This window comes from Podarcis filfolensis, assembly GCF_964270895.1.
Source record: "Podarcis filfolensis genome assembly, chromosome: 13".
NCBI lineage: Eukaryota > Metazoa > Chordata > Lepidosauria > Squamata > Lacertidae > Podarcis > Podarcis filfolensis.
In genome coordinates, this window is record NC_139615.1 from 24,827,144 (window position 1) to 24,843,748 (window position 16,605).

Here is a 16,605-nt window from a genome sequence, read left to right on the forward strand (position 1 = left end):
CCAAATTCCACAGTTTAACTATGCACAGTTGATGTAAGTAATGTGAGAGTGTAACACAAAGTCCATAGAAAACATGATGAGATAAAATCAGAGCTGGATTTAGGTTTGATGAGGCCCTAAGTTACTGAAGGTAATGGGGCCCTTTATATGTCCAGCTGTCCTTGGTCAACAACAAATGGTTGCTGTTTTTTTGTGTTGAATATATGCTATATCGTAATTTATGGACCTAATAGGTATCTAAAGCCATTTGCACATGTTGCCATGCAACCAGTCCATGCAGAATGTAGGCACCTTATATATAGAAATGAGCAAATCAGTGATATTTTAGGGAGCAGGCTAGCAGGTAGGGTCCATTACTTACATCATAGGAGCCTACACTGTTACTGTATGTAAGTTTTATTTTATTTGTTATAAAATTCTACCCACTGAAGCCAGGAACACACATCCTTTCAAGCTGGGAAAGCATGTTCTCCTTCATGGAGAGCACATGTTGCGGTGGGGGCCGCCAGGACACTCCAAAGTTGGGGGCGGGCTAATTGATCGTTGGCCACTGATGCGATTGGGGCTTCCCTTGTTGTTGGGAAGAAGTTAATGTTGCCATTTATTGATTGACAGCCAGAAATACTAAATCTCCTTGCACGAGGCTAGGGCTTCCTCTTCTCGCCCGTGCATCGGATTGCCCGTCCCACCCTCCCTAGAATAGGGTTGTTCGCTTTGACATTGCTATGCCTGTCATGGGGTCGTCTGGTTTGGAGCGGGGGCCTGGTAGGGATTTTGTCCATCTGGCTGATTGGCTGGTGCCATTTGGTTTTTGCCTACTGCATAGCAAATCGTCACAACTTGTAAGGTTCGCGGTTAGGCATTGGTTTATGGTTTGGTTGGTTGAGGGGCATGGATTGGCTGTGCCTGCCCCTCTAATGCTGCTGCTGCAAGGGATTCTGTTAAAGGAATTGGGGGCTAACTATTGCTTGTCCACTCTGTCAAGGGGGCTCGGGCCATAGCAAAGAGCTCCTGTTTGCATTTGGGGTGAGGGCAGGTTCCCTGCTTTGTTGTTACCGCCAAGTGTATTCCTCTATTCTGACTTTCGCATCGTGCGGAATGTCAGTCTGTCCCCCATGGTGGGGGCAGATAGTCGCAACCAATGCCTACGCAACCACTCACAAATTTGTATTTTAATAAAGTTGTGGCCAAAATTATGCCAAAAATCTTAAACAAAAAATTCTGTGTGATGTGTGAGTTACTGGGGTGGACCTGGGGACCTCGACACGCAAAGAGCAACCAATAAAAGTCTGAATGAACAGGTAGCTCTTAAGCAGGTATGAAAAGCTCATCACAGCACCTGCTGCTGGTCAGTTGCTTTAATGTACTGCTTGTGAACCTCGTATAAACATCTTGTGAACTCTTGGAAACATACTGTGTCTACTGAACATAATGGAACAGCAATGTTCTGATGTATTAGCAACATATAGTGGTACCTTGGTTTGTAGCCATTTTGGATTACAACCGTTCTGGATTACAACCATGTCAAACCCCGAAGTGTGTGTCCCTTTTTTGGATTACAACTCATTTGGGGGGGATTACAACCCTTTTTTATTTTGGAGGCCCCATTGGTGAAAGAGGACCTCCAGAACGGATTATGGTTGTAAACCAAGGTACTAGAAGGGTTTGGAGAGTTTCTTTACATAGCAGTTGTCTTCTACACATAAAATATTTTCATAAATTTTGATAAGTGAATGGATTACTATGTGGGGCTTCTCTTGCCCTGGATCTGAAATCTGCAGTAAGTGTGGAATGCTGTGGCCAACATGTAGCACCTCTGCTCAGAGACCTGCGCTAGTTGCCAATCAGTTACTGGGTCAAGTTCAGGGTGTTACTATTAGTACATAAAGCCCCTAAAAGACTGGGACCAGTTTATAGGTGAGATTGCATTACCCCATATATACCCACTTTACTGCTTCGAGCACTTGCAAGAAATTGATCTTTCGGTGTGGCAGCACCCAGGCTTTGGAATTTCCTTTTTGTTCACACTGTTCACCTCAGCAGGCCCCTTCATTCCAGGGCCTACCATTTCTTTTCTTTTTTCGTTTCTTTTTTGGCAAGCCTATTCAAATATGTAAAAGCTAATGGGTACCTTAATCTGGCTTTAGCCCATTGTTGATTTAAAATATTTTTGAATACCTAAAACACCTGTTTTAGAATGTTGTCTACTGATGAATTTTTGTAAACCACTTTGAGGTTTTATTAATCAAGCAATATATATTGGAAGCCGCCCAGAGTTGCTGGGGCAACCCAGTCATATGGGTGGGGTACAAATAAATTGTTGTTGTTGTTGTCATTCTTCTTCTTATTATTATTATTATATAAATAAATAATAGCATAAATGTAATGTCACTTAACATATGCTAACATGCCATAACAAATGAATCTTGCAGACAAAAAATTCAGATTATCCAATAAAATATATTTATTGTTACTGTTATTTTTCTCTGCAACACTTTAAAAAAAAAAAACTTGTCTGCTCCCTTTTTATAGCTTTCCCTAAAAGAAAAAAGGCAGGACTAAATTGAGATAAGATATACAAACATTTTAACCCAATAGTTAAATCCCATTCCTTGCATAGTTCGGGATTCCCCCTGTAGGTTATGTTAGGATACACATATGTTACACAGGAGACATACAGTAACATGAGAATATACTGTGGTTTGCGAATGAAACCTCCTCAACTTCTATTCTTAGCTATATGTAATTTCCACGTGACTTCCTTCCAGAAGGTAGCTAACCTTTTGAAGACACACATGAAAAAGACACACATGAAAAATACATCTTTGTTTCTCAAAATCTAAGGCTGTGGCTCTCTGGAAACTGAGTTCAGTGAAATTAAGACCACCATCCATTGCAAACATACCAGGGAGTCAGCCCCCTGAACTAACTTCTGAGTGGTATAAAACTGAGTCATATTCAGAATAGGGATGCAAAAGAAATTCAACTGATCCAGAATGCAGCAACTCAATGCAGCTATTTCTTCAAAAAATTTCTCTTCCCTGAATTTTGCAATGCAGTTCTCCAACAAAACAATGTTTATATTGTATACATTGAGGGAGGTATGCATTAAATTGTATATACCAGCAATATAAAATGCATTATATTAGAGGAATTTATATATTAGTTAATACTACTCAGAGGAGACCCAATGAAATTAACAAATATGTCTAATTCAATTTCATTGATTTCAATGAACTTTGTAGGATTTGAGCCATGCAGAGCATCTGGCTACACACCAGTTTAAGTACTCAGCACCATAGCCCTTAGGACAGTCTTGTTATTGCTGCAGTCAGATGTTAACGTGTGTGTGTGCACGCACACACACACGTGCACACACACACTAAATTTAATTCTGGAAATGTCTTATGAGTATCTTGGTTTGTTAGAGAGATTCCGGAAGGCATTTTACTTGAAGAAGTTAAAAGCTACTGGCTACTTATTCCAGAGGGCTAGAGATGCAGCCCTAAAAGCCTGTTTTCTTGTACATTTTAAGCATACCTGTGGGGCATGCAGTACTCTTAGCAGTGCCCCTTTATCATTGTTTCAGGATACGTCAAACATCTAAATGTGTGCAAATTAATGGAATATTGGTGTGATTGAAGGGGAGAAGTGTATGGATGTCTCTATGGGCTTTGTAGGTGGCTTCCTCCCCCCCCCCCCCAACTTTTAGATTTGGCCCTGCACACTACCAGCATTTAACTTTTGGAATGTGACCCTTAAGCCAAAAAGGCTTCTCCACTCTCTGGCTGGTTCAAAAAACAGCTCTTTCATTTTTAATAGGCAAGAGCAGCCTGCTACTTACTTCTCTGTAATATTAAAACTGAACTCTTCCCTGGATTATTGTTGTTGCTTTTGTTAAATTTGTATAGAACCGAATACCAAAATAGGTTTCTAAGTGGTTTACAAGTATAAAAACCAATTGCACAAATATTAAAATATAAACATCCATAATTAATCCATAACCCAGCCAGATGGATGGAGTATAAATAAATTGTTGTTGTTGTTGTTACACACACAATAAAACATTGAAACATAAACCTCCATCATTAAAACATGCAGTAAAACAATCCCATTAAAACAATACAGTGCTTGAAACATTTTGAGAGACCAAGGGAATGTCTGTGTCTTCAAAGCCCAGTGCAATGCCAATATAGGTGTGTCCTCTTGTATTTCAGCAGGGAGTGCTTTCCATAACACCAGTGCCACTAGACACAAGGTTTGTCTCTGCATCACCAGAAGTTGATAACCAGAAGTTCATGGAAAGGCTAAATTTGTTCCATCTGCTGAGCTTAATGGAGGGCAATTGGTTCTTTCAGATAACATAGTCCAGAACTGTTTAGGGCTTTATATTTTAGTAACATAACTTTAAATCTGGCTTGGTACTTAATGGACAACCTGTGAAGTTCCCTTAGCACAGGTGAGACATGTCCAGTAAGGGGCACCACTCAGGCTATGGTATTCTGTGCTAATAGCAGCCTCCATATCAGTCATAAGCAGTGCCGGATTTATGTATAAGCTAAACAAGCTATAGCTTAGGGCCCCACTCTCTTGGGGGCCCCAAAAAAATTAAAGAAAAAAAAAACCTGGATGTACATTTCCAAAATATAAGATTAAAAAAACAAATAAAATAAAACCTACATACAGCAACAGTGGTAAATGGCTTTAGATTCCTATTAGGTCCATAAATTACCATATAGCATATATTCAACACAAAAAACAGCAACAATTTGTTGTTGACAAAGGACAGCTGGACATATAACGGGCCCCATTATCTTCAGCAGCTTAGGGCCTCATGAAACCTAAATCCGGCCCTGGCCATAAAAAGGCTTCCTTATGGCTTCTGCAACAGGGTTTTCTTCAGTGCTTGTTTCACTTCATTGTTCCTGAGACAGTAAATAATCGGGTTGCAAAGGGGGACTATGACAGCATAAAGAAGTGAAACAAGTTTGCTCGAATTGAGGGAGCTGATGGCCCTGGGGCGGGCATAGATGAAAATACTGGCAGAGTAGAAGATCACTACCACAGTGAGGTGAGATGCACAAGTGGAGAATGCTTTCTGGCGGCCTTTGGCTGAGGGAATGCGTAGGATGGTGGAGATGATATAAATGTAGGACATGATGGTGACACAAAGGGGAGTCAGTAGGATAAACAAAGCTAATATGAAATCTGTCAGCTCAGACATGGACATATCAGTGCAAGACAAGTTCAGAAGTGGGGATACATCACAGAAGAAGTGATTTATGATATTGGGACCACAGTATGTCAACTGAGATATTAGGAGGACTTTCCACGTTGAGATGAAAAAGCCACTCATCCATGATCCAGCTGCCAGCTGGATACAGAGAGTTCGTGTCATGATTACCTGGTAGCGCAAAGGGTAGCAGATGGCAACGTAGCGGTCATAGGCCATGACGGCAAGGAGGACACACTCGGTGCAGCCCAATGCCAGGAAGAAATAGAGTTGCATCATGCATCCCACAAAGGAGATCAGATTGCTCTCTATCACAAAGTTCACCATAGCCTTTGGCAGGGTGACAGTGATGTACCAGATCTCTAAGAAGGACAAGTTCCACAGAAAGAAGTACATGGGAGTGTGGAGGTTGCTGTTCACCCAGACTGTCAGCATTATGATGACGTTCTCAGACAAAACCAAAATGTAGACAATGAGGAACAATGTGAAGAGCAAGATTTGGAATTCCAGGGGTGTTGGGAAGCCCAGAAGAATGAAATCTCTAACACTGGATTGGTTCTGTCTCTCCGTGATTGAATGCCTGTTCTGCATAGAAAAAACACTTACAGTGATTACAAAAAGAACCCAGCACCCAAATTTGTTTTGTTTGCTTCAAAATATGAGGGTTTTTTACAATCTAATTTTCTGGGACATCCAGTAGCTATAGCAAGCTTCCCTAGCCCCCACCTCAGTGCAGATTAAGCAAAAAGTGATGCAGCTTGAGACAAACAAATCCTAATTTCACAACACACAGGGTGGCCACACAGCCCTGGCCCAAAATGAGGATCAGTGTCATCAAAGCAAACTGAAAAGCCAGCGAGCCATGCATAAAAGCCACCTGTGCCTGACTCAGTCCAGTCGGCAGAAGAGCAAACCTTCTCTCCCCTCCCTTATATTTAAACATTTTTGTTGGTCACTTCTCATCCCTGCACTTCCAAATATATGCTCCAGAGAGTTGGCAGAGCTTCAAAATGTTATGGGATGTAGTGCAGCAGGATGCAAAGGAAAGGGGCAGTCACTGAAAATTGGCTCTTTCTCACCCCACTGGATCAAATACCAGTCGGAGATACCAACTAGATGCGACATGATAAAATAAATAATAATGAATGAATGAATGAATGAATGAATGAACGAATCGATCAATCAATCAGTAGCATCATTTATTTTCTGGGGAATAAGGAAAATAGTTTTGAATAACACTGTTAGTGTAATCCTATGACTTGGAAGAGAGCCCTACAGAACACATAGCATGATTTACTTCCAAATTAACATGCATATGATTGTATGATTGTACTTCACAAGTTAAAAAGCCCCTTGTGCTCCAGGAGGGACTAGCATTTAAGAATAAAATTAAAAGCCCATGCTTCTCCAGGAAAAAAAGATGTTATTGCTCTGTTTTTAATTCAGCCTTTCTATGAGACAGCACCAGCACTCCAGCGTTTCCATATATTTGTATCTGAGGACATTCATTTAACTTGATGTAATGACTAGAATTGCTTCCATCCTGTTTAAGTCTATTCACTGCTTTAGTGCTAATGTTCAGTGGCCCCCAATAGATCACACTGGATAAAATATAACGCTTGATGGTTTGTGTTTACTCTGAATTACTCATTCTATTTGTGTTTACTCTGAATTAAGCCCTACTGGGTTCAGTGGAAGGGTTTTTTTTGTAGTTATGAACTAAAGGTTGCAATGTCAATAGGTTAGATCCACAGAAAGATCTTCTGAATCATAAGAGTGTTTTAAAAAGCCCTGATGGATAAGAGCAAAGTCTTATTTCATAATTTGTATAAATGCCCTTTCCTAAATAGATAAATAAATCTACTTTCCAAATAACTTCTTATAATTTTCAGCGGCAAACAAGTGAAAAATGTTTGTTATTTATTTAAAAGCATAAAAAACAAATTATTTATAATTTGACGAGTACAATGGTGTTCATGCTGTGCTGCAAAAGTGTTGAATTTATTATATTTTTTGTTCTAGTCTTCCCAGAAAACAAATATACATTTTTTACTTTATTTTCAGCAGTTTTATTAGATATTTTTAAATCTTGTTCTAATCAGTGTAAATAGTGCCATATGGCCTCTATGTTGGAATAGATAGATAAAAAGGTTGCTAAATTGGGAGAAAGTTCTACTGAACTCCATAGAACCCACTTTCTAGTAAATATACATAATAACAAACAGCATATTTGAAGCATTTTATATCAGATTTGCATTTCACTTTATTTTCTCTAATTTTACTTCTAAGTAACAAAGATCCATATCAGCACACAAGGACTTACCATGCTTTCCTTTGAAGGATCCTACCAAATCCAGATTTTGCATGGCAACAGTTGAAAAATGAGAAACCCTTTTCCTTTTTGGAGGATAGATTGGAAATAAATCATTGTGCCAAAATTGTCTGCACTGGCAAAAAAATGTTTTCTGATTGGCAAGACTTGACTGTTTTCACCAACAGTCTGCATTCTGCGTTACAGATGAATGCAAAGCTTTTCCTGGTGGAGTAGATAAAATATGTAGTGTCAAAAACTTTTATCCTGTACTAGTCTAAGATGCTGTATTAGATCACTGGGGAAAAGGCAAATGACATTTACTAAACATAGGCAACAACATTTTTTGGGTTTCCAGGAAAACTTGTAAAGTTTTTTTCAAAGATATGGCGCATGGAAATATGCAATTAGGGCACGTCCAGCTGTCATTATTAAAGTTCAATTAAAGTTCATTTGATGTTCTTTGCCATGAACTCACTTTGTTTGAAGACTATCCCTGCCTCTGGGCATCCTATTGGGAAGACCCAGTTCTCTGAGTGCATTTTCTGTAAGTTGGGCAATAATAGGGGCAGTACAGGATTCATTTTGGTGTACCGACCTCTCCGCTGCACCAAGGATTCCCTGTCTGAGCTGCTTCAGGTTGTGGCGGGTGTTCTCCTGGAGACGCTTCGTTTGGTTGTCCTAGGGCAGAGGTTCTCAACCTGTGGGTTCCCAGATGTTGTTGGACTACAACTCCCATAATCCCTGAGCTCTGGCCTTGCTAGCTAGGGGAGTTGTAGTTCAACAACATCTGGGGACCCACAAGTTGAGAAAGGCTGTCCTAGGGGATGTTAACATCCATGCCGACATGACCTTACAAGGGGCTGCTCAGGACTTTGTGGAAAGCATGGCCTCCATGGGGCTATCCCTGAATAAATTTGGCCTAACTCATAGTCGCGGACATGCCTTAAACCTGGTGCTCACTTCCATGGATGTTGGTGATCTGACACTAAGTAAAAGCGAAACTAAAGAAGTGCCATGGTCAGATCACTTCCTGGTGCAACTGGACTTCTCCACAGCACTTCCCCTTGCCAGGGAGGTGAGACCAATTCAGATGGTTCGCCCTCACCACTTAATGGATCCAGATGGTTTCCAGAGAGTGGTAGAGGATGGTTTATCCCATGTTGATGGCCTTTCAGCTGATTCCCTGGTGGACCGCTGTGATACGGAGTTAACCAGGGCTATTGACTGTCTGGCTCCAAAGCTCCCTCTCCAATTGCATGGAGCCCAGACAGCCCCGTGGTTTTCCCTGGAGCTGAGGGTGATGAAACAAAGCTGAGACTAGAGCGCTGGTGGCGGAAAACTCATTCTGAATCGGACCGGAAACAGGTTAGATTTCAGCGCTGAGCCTACCAAGTGGTGATAGTGATGATGAAGATGACTATCGTCACCGCCTCTATTGCATCTGCAGAAAATAGCAGCAGGAGACTCTTTCAGGTGGTTCGCAATTTAATGGAACCACCTTTGCCATCAGGGCCTGGTAAAGACCCCAAGCTCTCCTGCAAAGATTTTGTGAAGTTTTTGGCAGTAGACTCCACTGTGGGAGCAGGGCTGGGGTGGGAGAGTGCTAGAGTCCTGTCTAGTCGAGTTGCATGGAATCAATTCCAATCTGCTACCTCCAAGGATGTGGACAGGCTGTTGGATGAGTGAAATATACTCAGAGTCGCAAAGTGATTTCATGCTCTTTGTTCAGCTCATAGTGGTGAGGAGGAATGAATGAGTGTCCCCTCAAAGCATCTGCTTTATATACATTATTTACACAATGGGCTGCACATGATTGGCTAATTCCGGAATTCTACTGTAAGCCAATCAGGTTGTGGATTCACTTCTATCGGGAGCATGATTGGGTGGTTCCTGCCAACCAATCATACTGCTGCATTGTTCTAGGACCAATCAGACTGCTGCATTCTAAATCCTATTGTTCTAGGACCAATCAGACTGCTGCAGTTTGGATCCTATTCAACTCAGTACATAACAATGAGTGAAACCAACCACCTGTCTCCTTGACCCTTGCCCATCCTGGCCGATAAAAGTGAGCTGGGAAGGGCTGGGCAATGGACTCTGTGGGGTGGTGAATGCTTCCCTTTGTGAGGGAGCCTTCCCAGACCCCCTGAAAGAGGCAGTCATTAAACTGCTTCTTAAAAAATCATCCTTAGACCCAGCCAATATGGCTAACTATCGCCCAGTCTCAAATCTTCCACTCTTGGGCAAGGTGAATGAGCGGGTGGTTGCTGAACAACTCCAAGCATGCCTGGAGGATGTGGACCATTTGGATCCCCTCCAATCAGGATTCAGGCCTCATCATGGGACTGAAACTGCCTTGGTTGCACTGGTCGATAATCTCCGGCAGTCTAAGGACAAAGGTGAAAGCTGTTTCCTAGTTCTGCTCCCTGGTCCTGAATGGGGCTACTGTGCCCCTGAAGGAGCAGGTGTGCAGCCTGGGAGTAATTTTGGACTCACAGCTGTCCATGGAGGTGCAGGTCAATTCTGTGTCCAGGGCAGCTGTCTACCAGCTCCATCTGGTATGCAGGCTGAGATCCTACCTGCCCTCAGACTGCCTCGCCAGAGTGGTGCATGCTTTGGTTATCTCCCACTTGGACTACTGCAATGCACTCTATGTGGGACTACCTTTGAAGGTGACCCGGAAACTACAACTAATCCAGAATGTGGCAGCTAGACGGGTGACTTGGAGCGGCCATCGAGACCACATAACACTGGTCTTGAAAGATCTACATTGGCTCCCAGTATGTTTCTGAGCACAATTCAAAGTGTTGGTGGTGACCTTTAAAGCCCTAAATGGCTTCGGCCCAATATACCTGAAGTAGCGTCTCCACCCCCATCATTATGCCCGGACACTGACGTCCAGTGCCGAGGGCCTTCTGGCGGTTCCCTCACTGCAAGAAGAAAAGTTACAGGAAACCAGGCAGAGGGCCTTCTCGGTAGTGGTGCCCGCCCTGTGGAACACCTTCCAATCAAATGTCAAAGAAATAAACAACTACCTGACATTTAGAAGACATCTGAAGGCAGCACTGTTTAGGGAAGTTTTTAATGATTGATGTTTTAATGTACTTTTAAACTTTTGCTGAAAGCCGCCCAGAGTAGCTGGGGAAACCCAGCAGGATTGGTGGCATAATAATAATAATAATAATAATAATAATAATAATAATAATAATAATTGACAATATGAGCTAGATGTACTGGTGCTCTAACTTAGTATTAGGCAGCTTGCTATGTCCCTAATATATTTTTCTTTCACTCTACATTGTACAGAAGATTTTACTGACTTGATTTTAACTCTTGTGAACATCCCCCCATCTATTAAATAAATAAACACATAAATGAACGTCAAAAATTTATTCACTGGAAATAAGATGGATAATAGCATTATTATTATTATTATTATTATTAGTATTATTATTAACCCATCAACCTGAGATCACAAGGCAGATTGCAACAATTAAAACACATTGTTAAAAACAGCTTAAAACAACTTCCAAAGGTTCTAAAAAATATACATCTCAGGTGTGTCATATTACCAAAAGGGGAAAACATGGACTGAATCCTGTGCTTGTTGATACTCAGAGTAGACCCATTGAAATTAATGGACATGGTTAACATAGGTAAAACTTGCTTAGCTAAAACTCACTGTTTCTTTTTTTGTCGACATACCACAATTGCTGGGATTTGTGTTTCAGGGAGGTGCAGAATATATCCAGCATTGCTGATTTTGCCATTTTATTTCAAGCATGTTCATTTAATTACATTTCTCAGCTATAAGAAGTGTGTAACTCAAATTCAAAAACACTGGAGCAGTGTTCAGGCATTCACCCTGATCATGCAAAGGCAAAGTGCATGCAGGGGGGCAGATCATGTTCATCACACCTGTCCCCATTTCCCTTGCACTGCCAGGTGTACCACCTTTACCCCTGACTTTTAAAGATCTTAACAATGCTTCTAAATATGTTCAGCTGAATTTTCTTAGCAACCTCCTCATTACAATTTCCAGTTGTAAAGAGGCTTAAAAGTTAATTCAGCTGATTATGCTTAGGGCAACCTTCATACCTTTCCAGCCAACACAGAAAGACTGGGTACAACAACATGCCTAGTATTCAGGGGTTAAGGGTTGCAATGTATTCCTATGTCCCACATACACATTTAGTCCTTATGTGATCAGGCTGAACACCCACATAAGGTATTATGATGCAATCCATACATTTCTACTTGTAAGTCCTACTGTGTTCAGTAGATTAAAAAGAAATCCACTAGATGGGTATAGGATTGCAGCCTTCTTTTGTTTTCCACTATCCAACAGTTTATGGTGTCCGGTATTCCAACTCCCAACTTCATCAGTTCCTTAAACTGATAGAGTCTTCCTCAGTGCATCTTTTACTTCCTTATTCCTGAGGCAATATATTAGAGGGTTCAGAAGGGGCACTACTACAGTGTACAGCACCGACACCACTTTGTTGGAGTTGTAGGCATACATCGCTTTGGGCCGTGCATAGGTGAAGAGAGTGGTAGAGTAGAACAGCACCACAACGGTGAGATGGGAACTGCAGGTGGAGAAAGCTTTCTTTCTGCCTTGAGCTGAAGGGATCTTCAACACTGTTGAGATGATATAGATGTAGGACAGCACAACAACACAGAGTGGGACCATGATAACCATAAGAGCTAGGATAAAATCTGCCAGCTCAGCCATGGAGGAATCTGTGCAGGATACATTCAAGAGAGGTGAAATGTCACAGAAATAGTGGTTGATCTTGTCAGTGCCACAGTATTTCAGCCGACCGATGAAGCTAAGCTTGATTGCAGAGGTAATTAAGCCGCACGTCCAGCATCCCGCTGAGAGCCGAGCACATAAACTATTACTCATGATAGCTGGATACCGCAGTGGGTAGCAGATGGCCACATACCGGTCATAAGCCATAACAGCCAGAAGGATGTATTCAGTGCACACAAATGTGACAAAGAAATACAGTTGTGTCAGGCAGCCTTGGAAGGAGATACGCTTGTCTTGTGTGAGGAAATCTGCCAGCATCTTAGGGACAATGATTGTGACATACCAGAATTCAAGGAAAGAGAGGTTGCACAGAAAGTAGTACATGGGCTTGTGAAGGCTGTTGTTCAGCCGAACAACTATGATGATGATGAGATTTTCCAGTAGGGTCAGCAGGTAGCTAAGTATGAACAGGACAAAAAGGAGAATCTGAAGCTCTGCAGCACTGGGAAATCCCAGAAGGATGAAATAGGCGACATTTGTCTGGTTGGTTTCTTCCATTCTTGAATGCAGGGTACTTGCAAGAACAAGAAGGAAGAGATGTCATACAGCATCTATTAACTCCCCTTTTTGCACCTTAAAAATACATAATAATGATGATCAGTGCTTTTTTTCTAGAAAAATAGGTGCCAGTATTCACCATGAAGTTGTTACAGTAAGTGCCACACTTTTTAACAATAAAAAGAGTTGTCAGTACTGCGTACCCTTGAGTACCCCCTGGGGGAAAAATGATGATTTCAGTAATATTTAAAAATGAATTTAAACATTTCATGCATATAACCCATTTTGATTAAAAACAAAAAAGTAATAAAAGGTGGTAAACAATTCTGCTGTGTATTTATTTATTACTTATACTGGGAAGTGGCGGTAGATAAATCTCTCAATTTAAATTTCCCCATCTGTTCTCCCACCCACTCCACTTTAATTCTCCACATTTCTGCATCACTTTGAAGGACTGTGAGGAAGGTAAGGCTGAGAGGCAGGTCATGGCTGAACATCACCCAATGCACTTCATGCCCAAGGTGGGATATGAAACCTGGTTTCCCAAAGCCTAGTCCCTGATATACCACACTGGCTCCCACACTGTACTAGTTTGATATATGTATGTGTGTGGGGGTTTGGATTGCAGCCTGATAGTGCAAAACTTAGGGCACTTACAGCCTGTTGCTGTTTTGGGTTGGCATTCAGTGACAAACCAACATACTCAGGTTGTACAACTGAAGTGGATATGCTGTTGCACTGCTGCACAACAAGCCTTCTAGCCTCCAAGATCTGACTTGTTGCAATAAGGAAAGCAGCGGGAAAATGCACTCAGAATAGTAGAGTAAGACTTGTTTGAGGCAGTGTGGCATAGCATCCCCACAAACAAATCAGAATGAATGCTCAGCAAATTGCTGATGCAATCAAAACTCCATGCAAATTTTGTGGCGGGGAGAAGTGGATGAATGCTTAATAAACAGGTCATCTGAAAGTTACCTTTCTTTTGGAATAAATTATGTTGAAACCAACAGGATTTTCTCCCAAGTAAGTCTGTCTCTGAGTGCAAAGTATTTGAAACAAGTTGGAACTGGCTCCATTGCATTCATAAATCAGTTTTTAGTAAAGCCCCGTCACAGTTTACTATAGAACCAAGGAGAATTTCAGAGGAAAAAATGTGCTTTGTTGTTGTTGCCCACAACCAGTTAGTATGCTTTTAAAATAAATCTCATCCAAATTTCTCCCCAGATTCCCGAGTTATTATTACTTGGCATTGTTCCAAATGTGTACACCAAGTACTATGCATCTGTGGATATTCAGGATTTTGCTTAACAACAACCACTGTCATTTCTGAGGACTGGCCATGCTGACTGGGACTGATGGTAGTTGGAACCCAACAATATCTGAAAGGTCATGGGTTGCCCATTCCTACACTACACTATACCAGCTAAACTGAATCGACATCAGCAGACATTATTTGCATGGGCATAAAAATACTAAGCAAATGCATTTACTGTGTTTAGCTTCCCTAGCCTATCTGTGCCTGAACTATCTTAATATATGCATATGCAGGTACAAATTTCCTGTAGCTTATATTTAATAACCAATCATTATGCACAGATTTGTAGAAGTAAAGAATGCAATTCACCTGTTATGTGTCCAGGTAAGTTTTTTGCCTCTGTGTTCATATGCAGCTGCATACAAAGAACTTCTATTAAATAGATTTCTTCCACTGTGGCCATGTGCATGTCCCACCTTGGGACTAGGCCTGAAAATCAGCAGTTCCCTCCCAAGGGTAGTAGCCTCAGAAGATATCTCCCTACCACTCCCTCATTCCAGTCATATTCTTTCCTTTTTCTTCCTTCCTTGTAATTTATAACTGAGTTTAGAGATCACAGCTGTAAGGGGGGGGGGGATACAACTAGACCATGGAAAAGATAGCACTGATTTAACACAAGGAAATATCATAAAAATGCATTTTCTAAATATAAATAATCCAAGATATTGACAACTTTATAAAAATGGTGGATTTTTAAGACTGCAGTGTTTTCAGTTTTTCCACATCTAAAAAAGAATAAAACACATTCATAAAATAAAACTCAATTGTTTAAAGGGGACACCATACATCAAGTCAGAGCAATCAGGTTATTGGCAGCTTCTTTTGAAGCTGGCAGTGAGCAGTTTGTTTTAATTCAGCATTCCATGCTCCTCAGCTTGATCCTCATCAGCTACTAACTCATGTCCAACAAGGCTTGTGTTCAGCAGTTCAGCAGAGTCCCAGCAGTTGGTTTCAGGTTACCTCCCCACCACCAATATTTCTTCTGGCATTGTAGTGGGGAACCTCAAGCCCTTCTGTCCTCTCCACCTGGCCTTCAGAACTATGACCATCCCTTGAGCTGTGAAGGGATGGTCATAGTTCTTGCTTGCCTGGATGAAGAGTGGTCTCTGTGTGGCCACACCCACTTCTGCCTCGTCCACAATTTGTATACAACCTATAGAAGGCAGCCTATCGGGAACACTACTTAGAGACTTTGGCAATTAATTGGTATATAAAATAAATGAATAAACAAACATGCATCTCAGACTGAAAATGGCTTTCCTCACTTTTGCAAGATAATCATGTTTCCCTCTTAAAATTGATTCTTTCCCAGCTGCCATCCCAACTGCCATCTCAGGTTCTACACTTCTGTTAAGAGTCTGCAAGACTGAAAGCTGCACCTGGGGGGCAGGGAGTGCACACTGAAGGAGAAGGGAGGGTTTTTAGGTGGGGAGCAGGATTTAGCTTCAATAAGCTGCACTTAATGTTCCCCACTCCCTCCAAGCCTAATGACCACAGAAGGGTGGCTGAACAGATTCAAGAGACTAAGGAGATGGTTGTAGGGTGGGGGACATGCCACTTTTTTTTGCCTTTAGCTGCAAGTGCTGGTCCTGTGGCATGGGCAAATTGACTTAAGGACACTAAGAGGTGCCTGAGCCTAGAGAGGGAGCTAGTTGTCTAGGGAATGGCCCACTGGCCAGCCAGTTTTGAGGGGCACATTCATGGTACCCTGCAAGCCCAGTGTCATTTTCTGAGATTTGCAAAAATAGCACTGGGTTCACAGGACACCGTGAGCTGCTGTGTCCTTCTCTGGCACCTTCCAGCTTTCCCTGCTCCTCACAGCCAGAGGGAGGCTGAGAAGAACAGCTCACGATGCCCTGTGCCACCCACAAAACTGTGCCCAGGGTGATAGCCCCCAGTCCACCCTACCCCCCAGCTACACCTGTGGGGTGAATAGATACATAAAGAGAGTTCAGGAAATGGGATGACATCACCAAAAATGCTCCATCCCTGCTTTCTCCAAATCTTCTGGGCAGAGAGGTGCCCAGAATAGGGTCTTCCACAAAGATTGTACACCCAAGTTTTAAAAGTTCAAATTTTAAAATTATTATTTCAACCTCCCCTCCTCCCCCCATTAATCATGGTTATTATAGTCAATCATCATTACCCAGGGATCTTTAGAGCCATAAACCCTGCCATCCCCCTTCAGTTCAGGTCTCAAACTATGCCAGACCTGGCATGGCATAGTAATTCCCCTCTCCCCCATTGTGGCCAATGGAAGGCTTCCTTTCTTTTCTCCAATTTCTCATTTTCAATTTTAAGCTTTCCTGATGAGAGAGTTGTGGGCCTAGCCTTCTCAAAACCTAATCAAATTCAATAGACAAAACAAAATGTTAAATTTAACATGTTGAGCTTTCTGTGTTTACTCAAACTCTAGGGATCAGCAAACT

At 41.8% G+C, this 16,605-nt stretch overlaps 3 protein-coding genes across 3 annotated transcripts in view; all 3 read right to left on the bottom strand.

Annotated features, from left to right (window-relative positions):
* LOC310748627 (vomeronasal type-2 receptor 26-like) overlaps positions 1-16,605 on the bottom strand; it is a gene marked incomplete at both ends in the record, with an annotated part of 390,828 nt that overhangs the window by 121,919 nt on the left and 252,304 nt on the right. The window lies entirely within an intron of this gene.
* LOC310748634 (olfactory receptor 6A2-like) lies at positions 4,874-5,824 on the bottom strand (the record flags this gene model as incomplete). The annotated part of the gene is made up of 1 exon (XM_083584485.1): positions 4,874-5,824. The coding sequence occupies one exon, from the start codon at positions 5,822-5,824 to the stop codon at positions 4,874-4,876; it is 951 nt and encodes a 316-aa protein (XP_083440611.1).
* Positions 11,938-12,861, bottom strand: LOC310746707 (olfactory receptor 6Y1-like; the record flags this gene model as incomplete). Its single annotated transcript, XM_083580695.1, has 1 exon — positions 11,938-12,861. The coding sequence occupies one exon, from the start codon at positions 12,859-12,861 to the stop codon at positions 11,938-11,940; it is 924 nt and encodes a 307-aa protein (XP_083436821.1).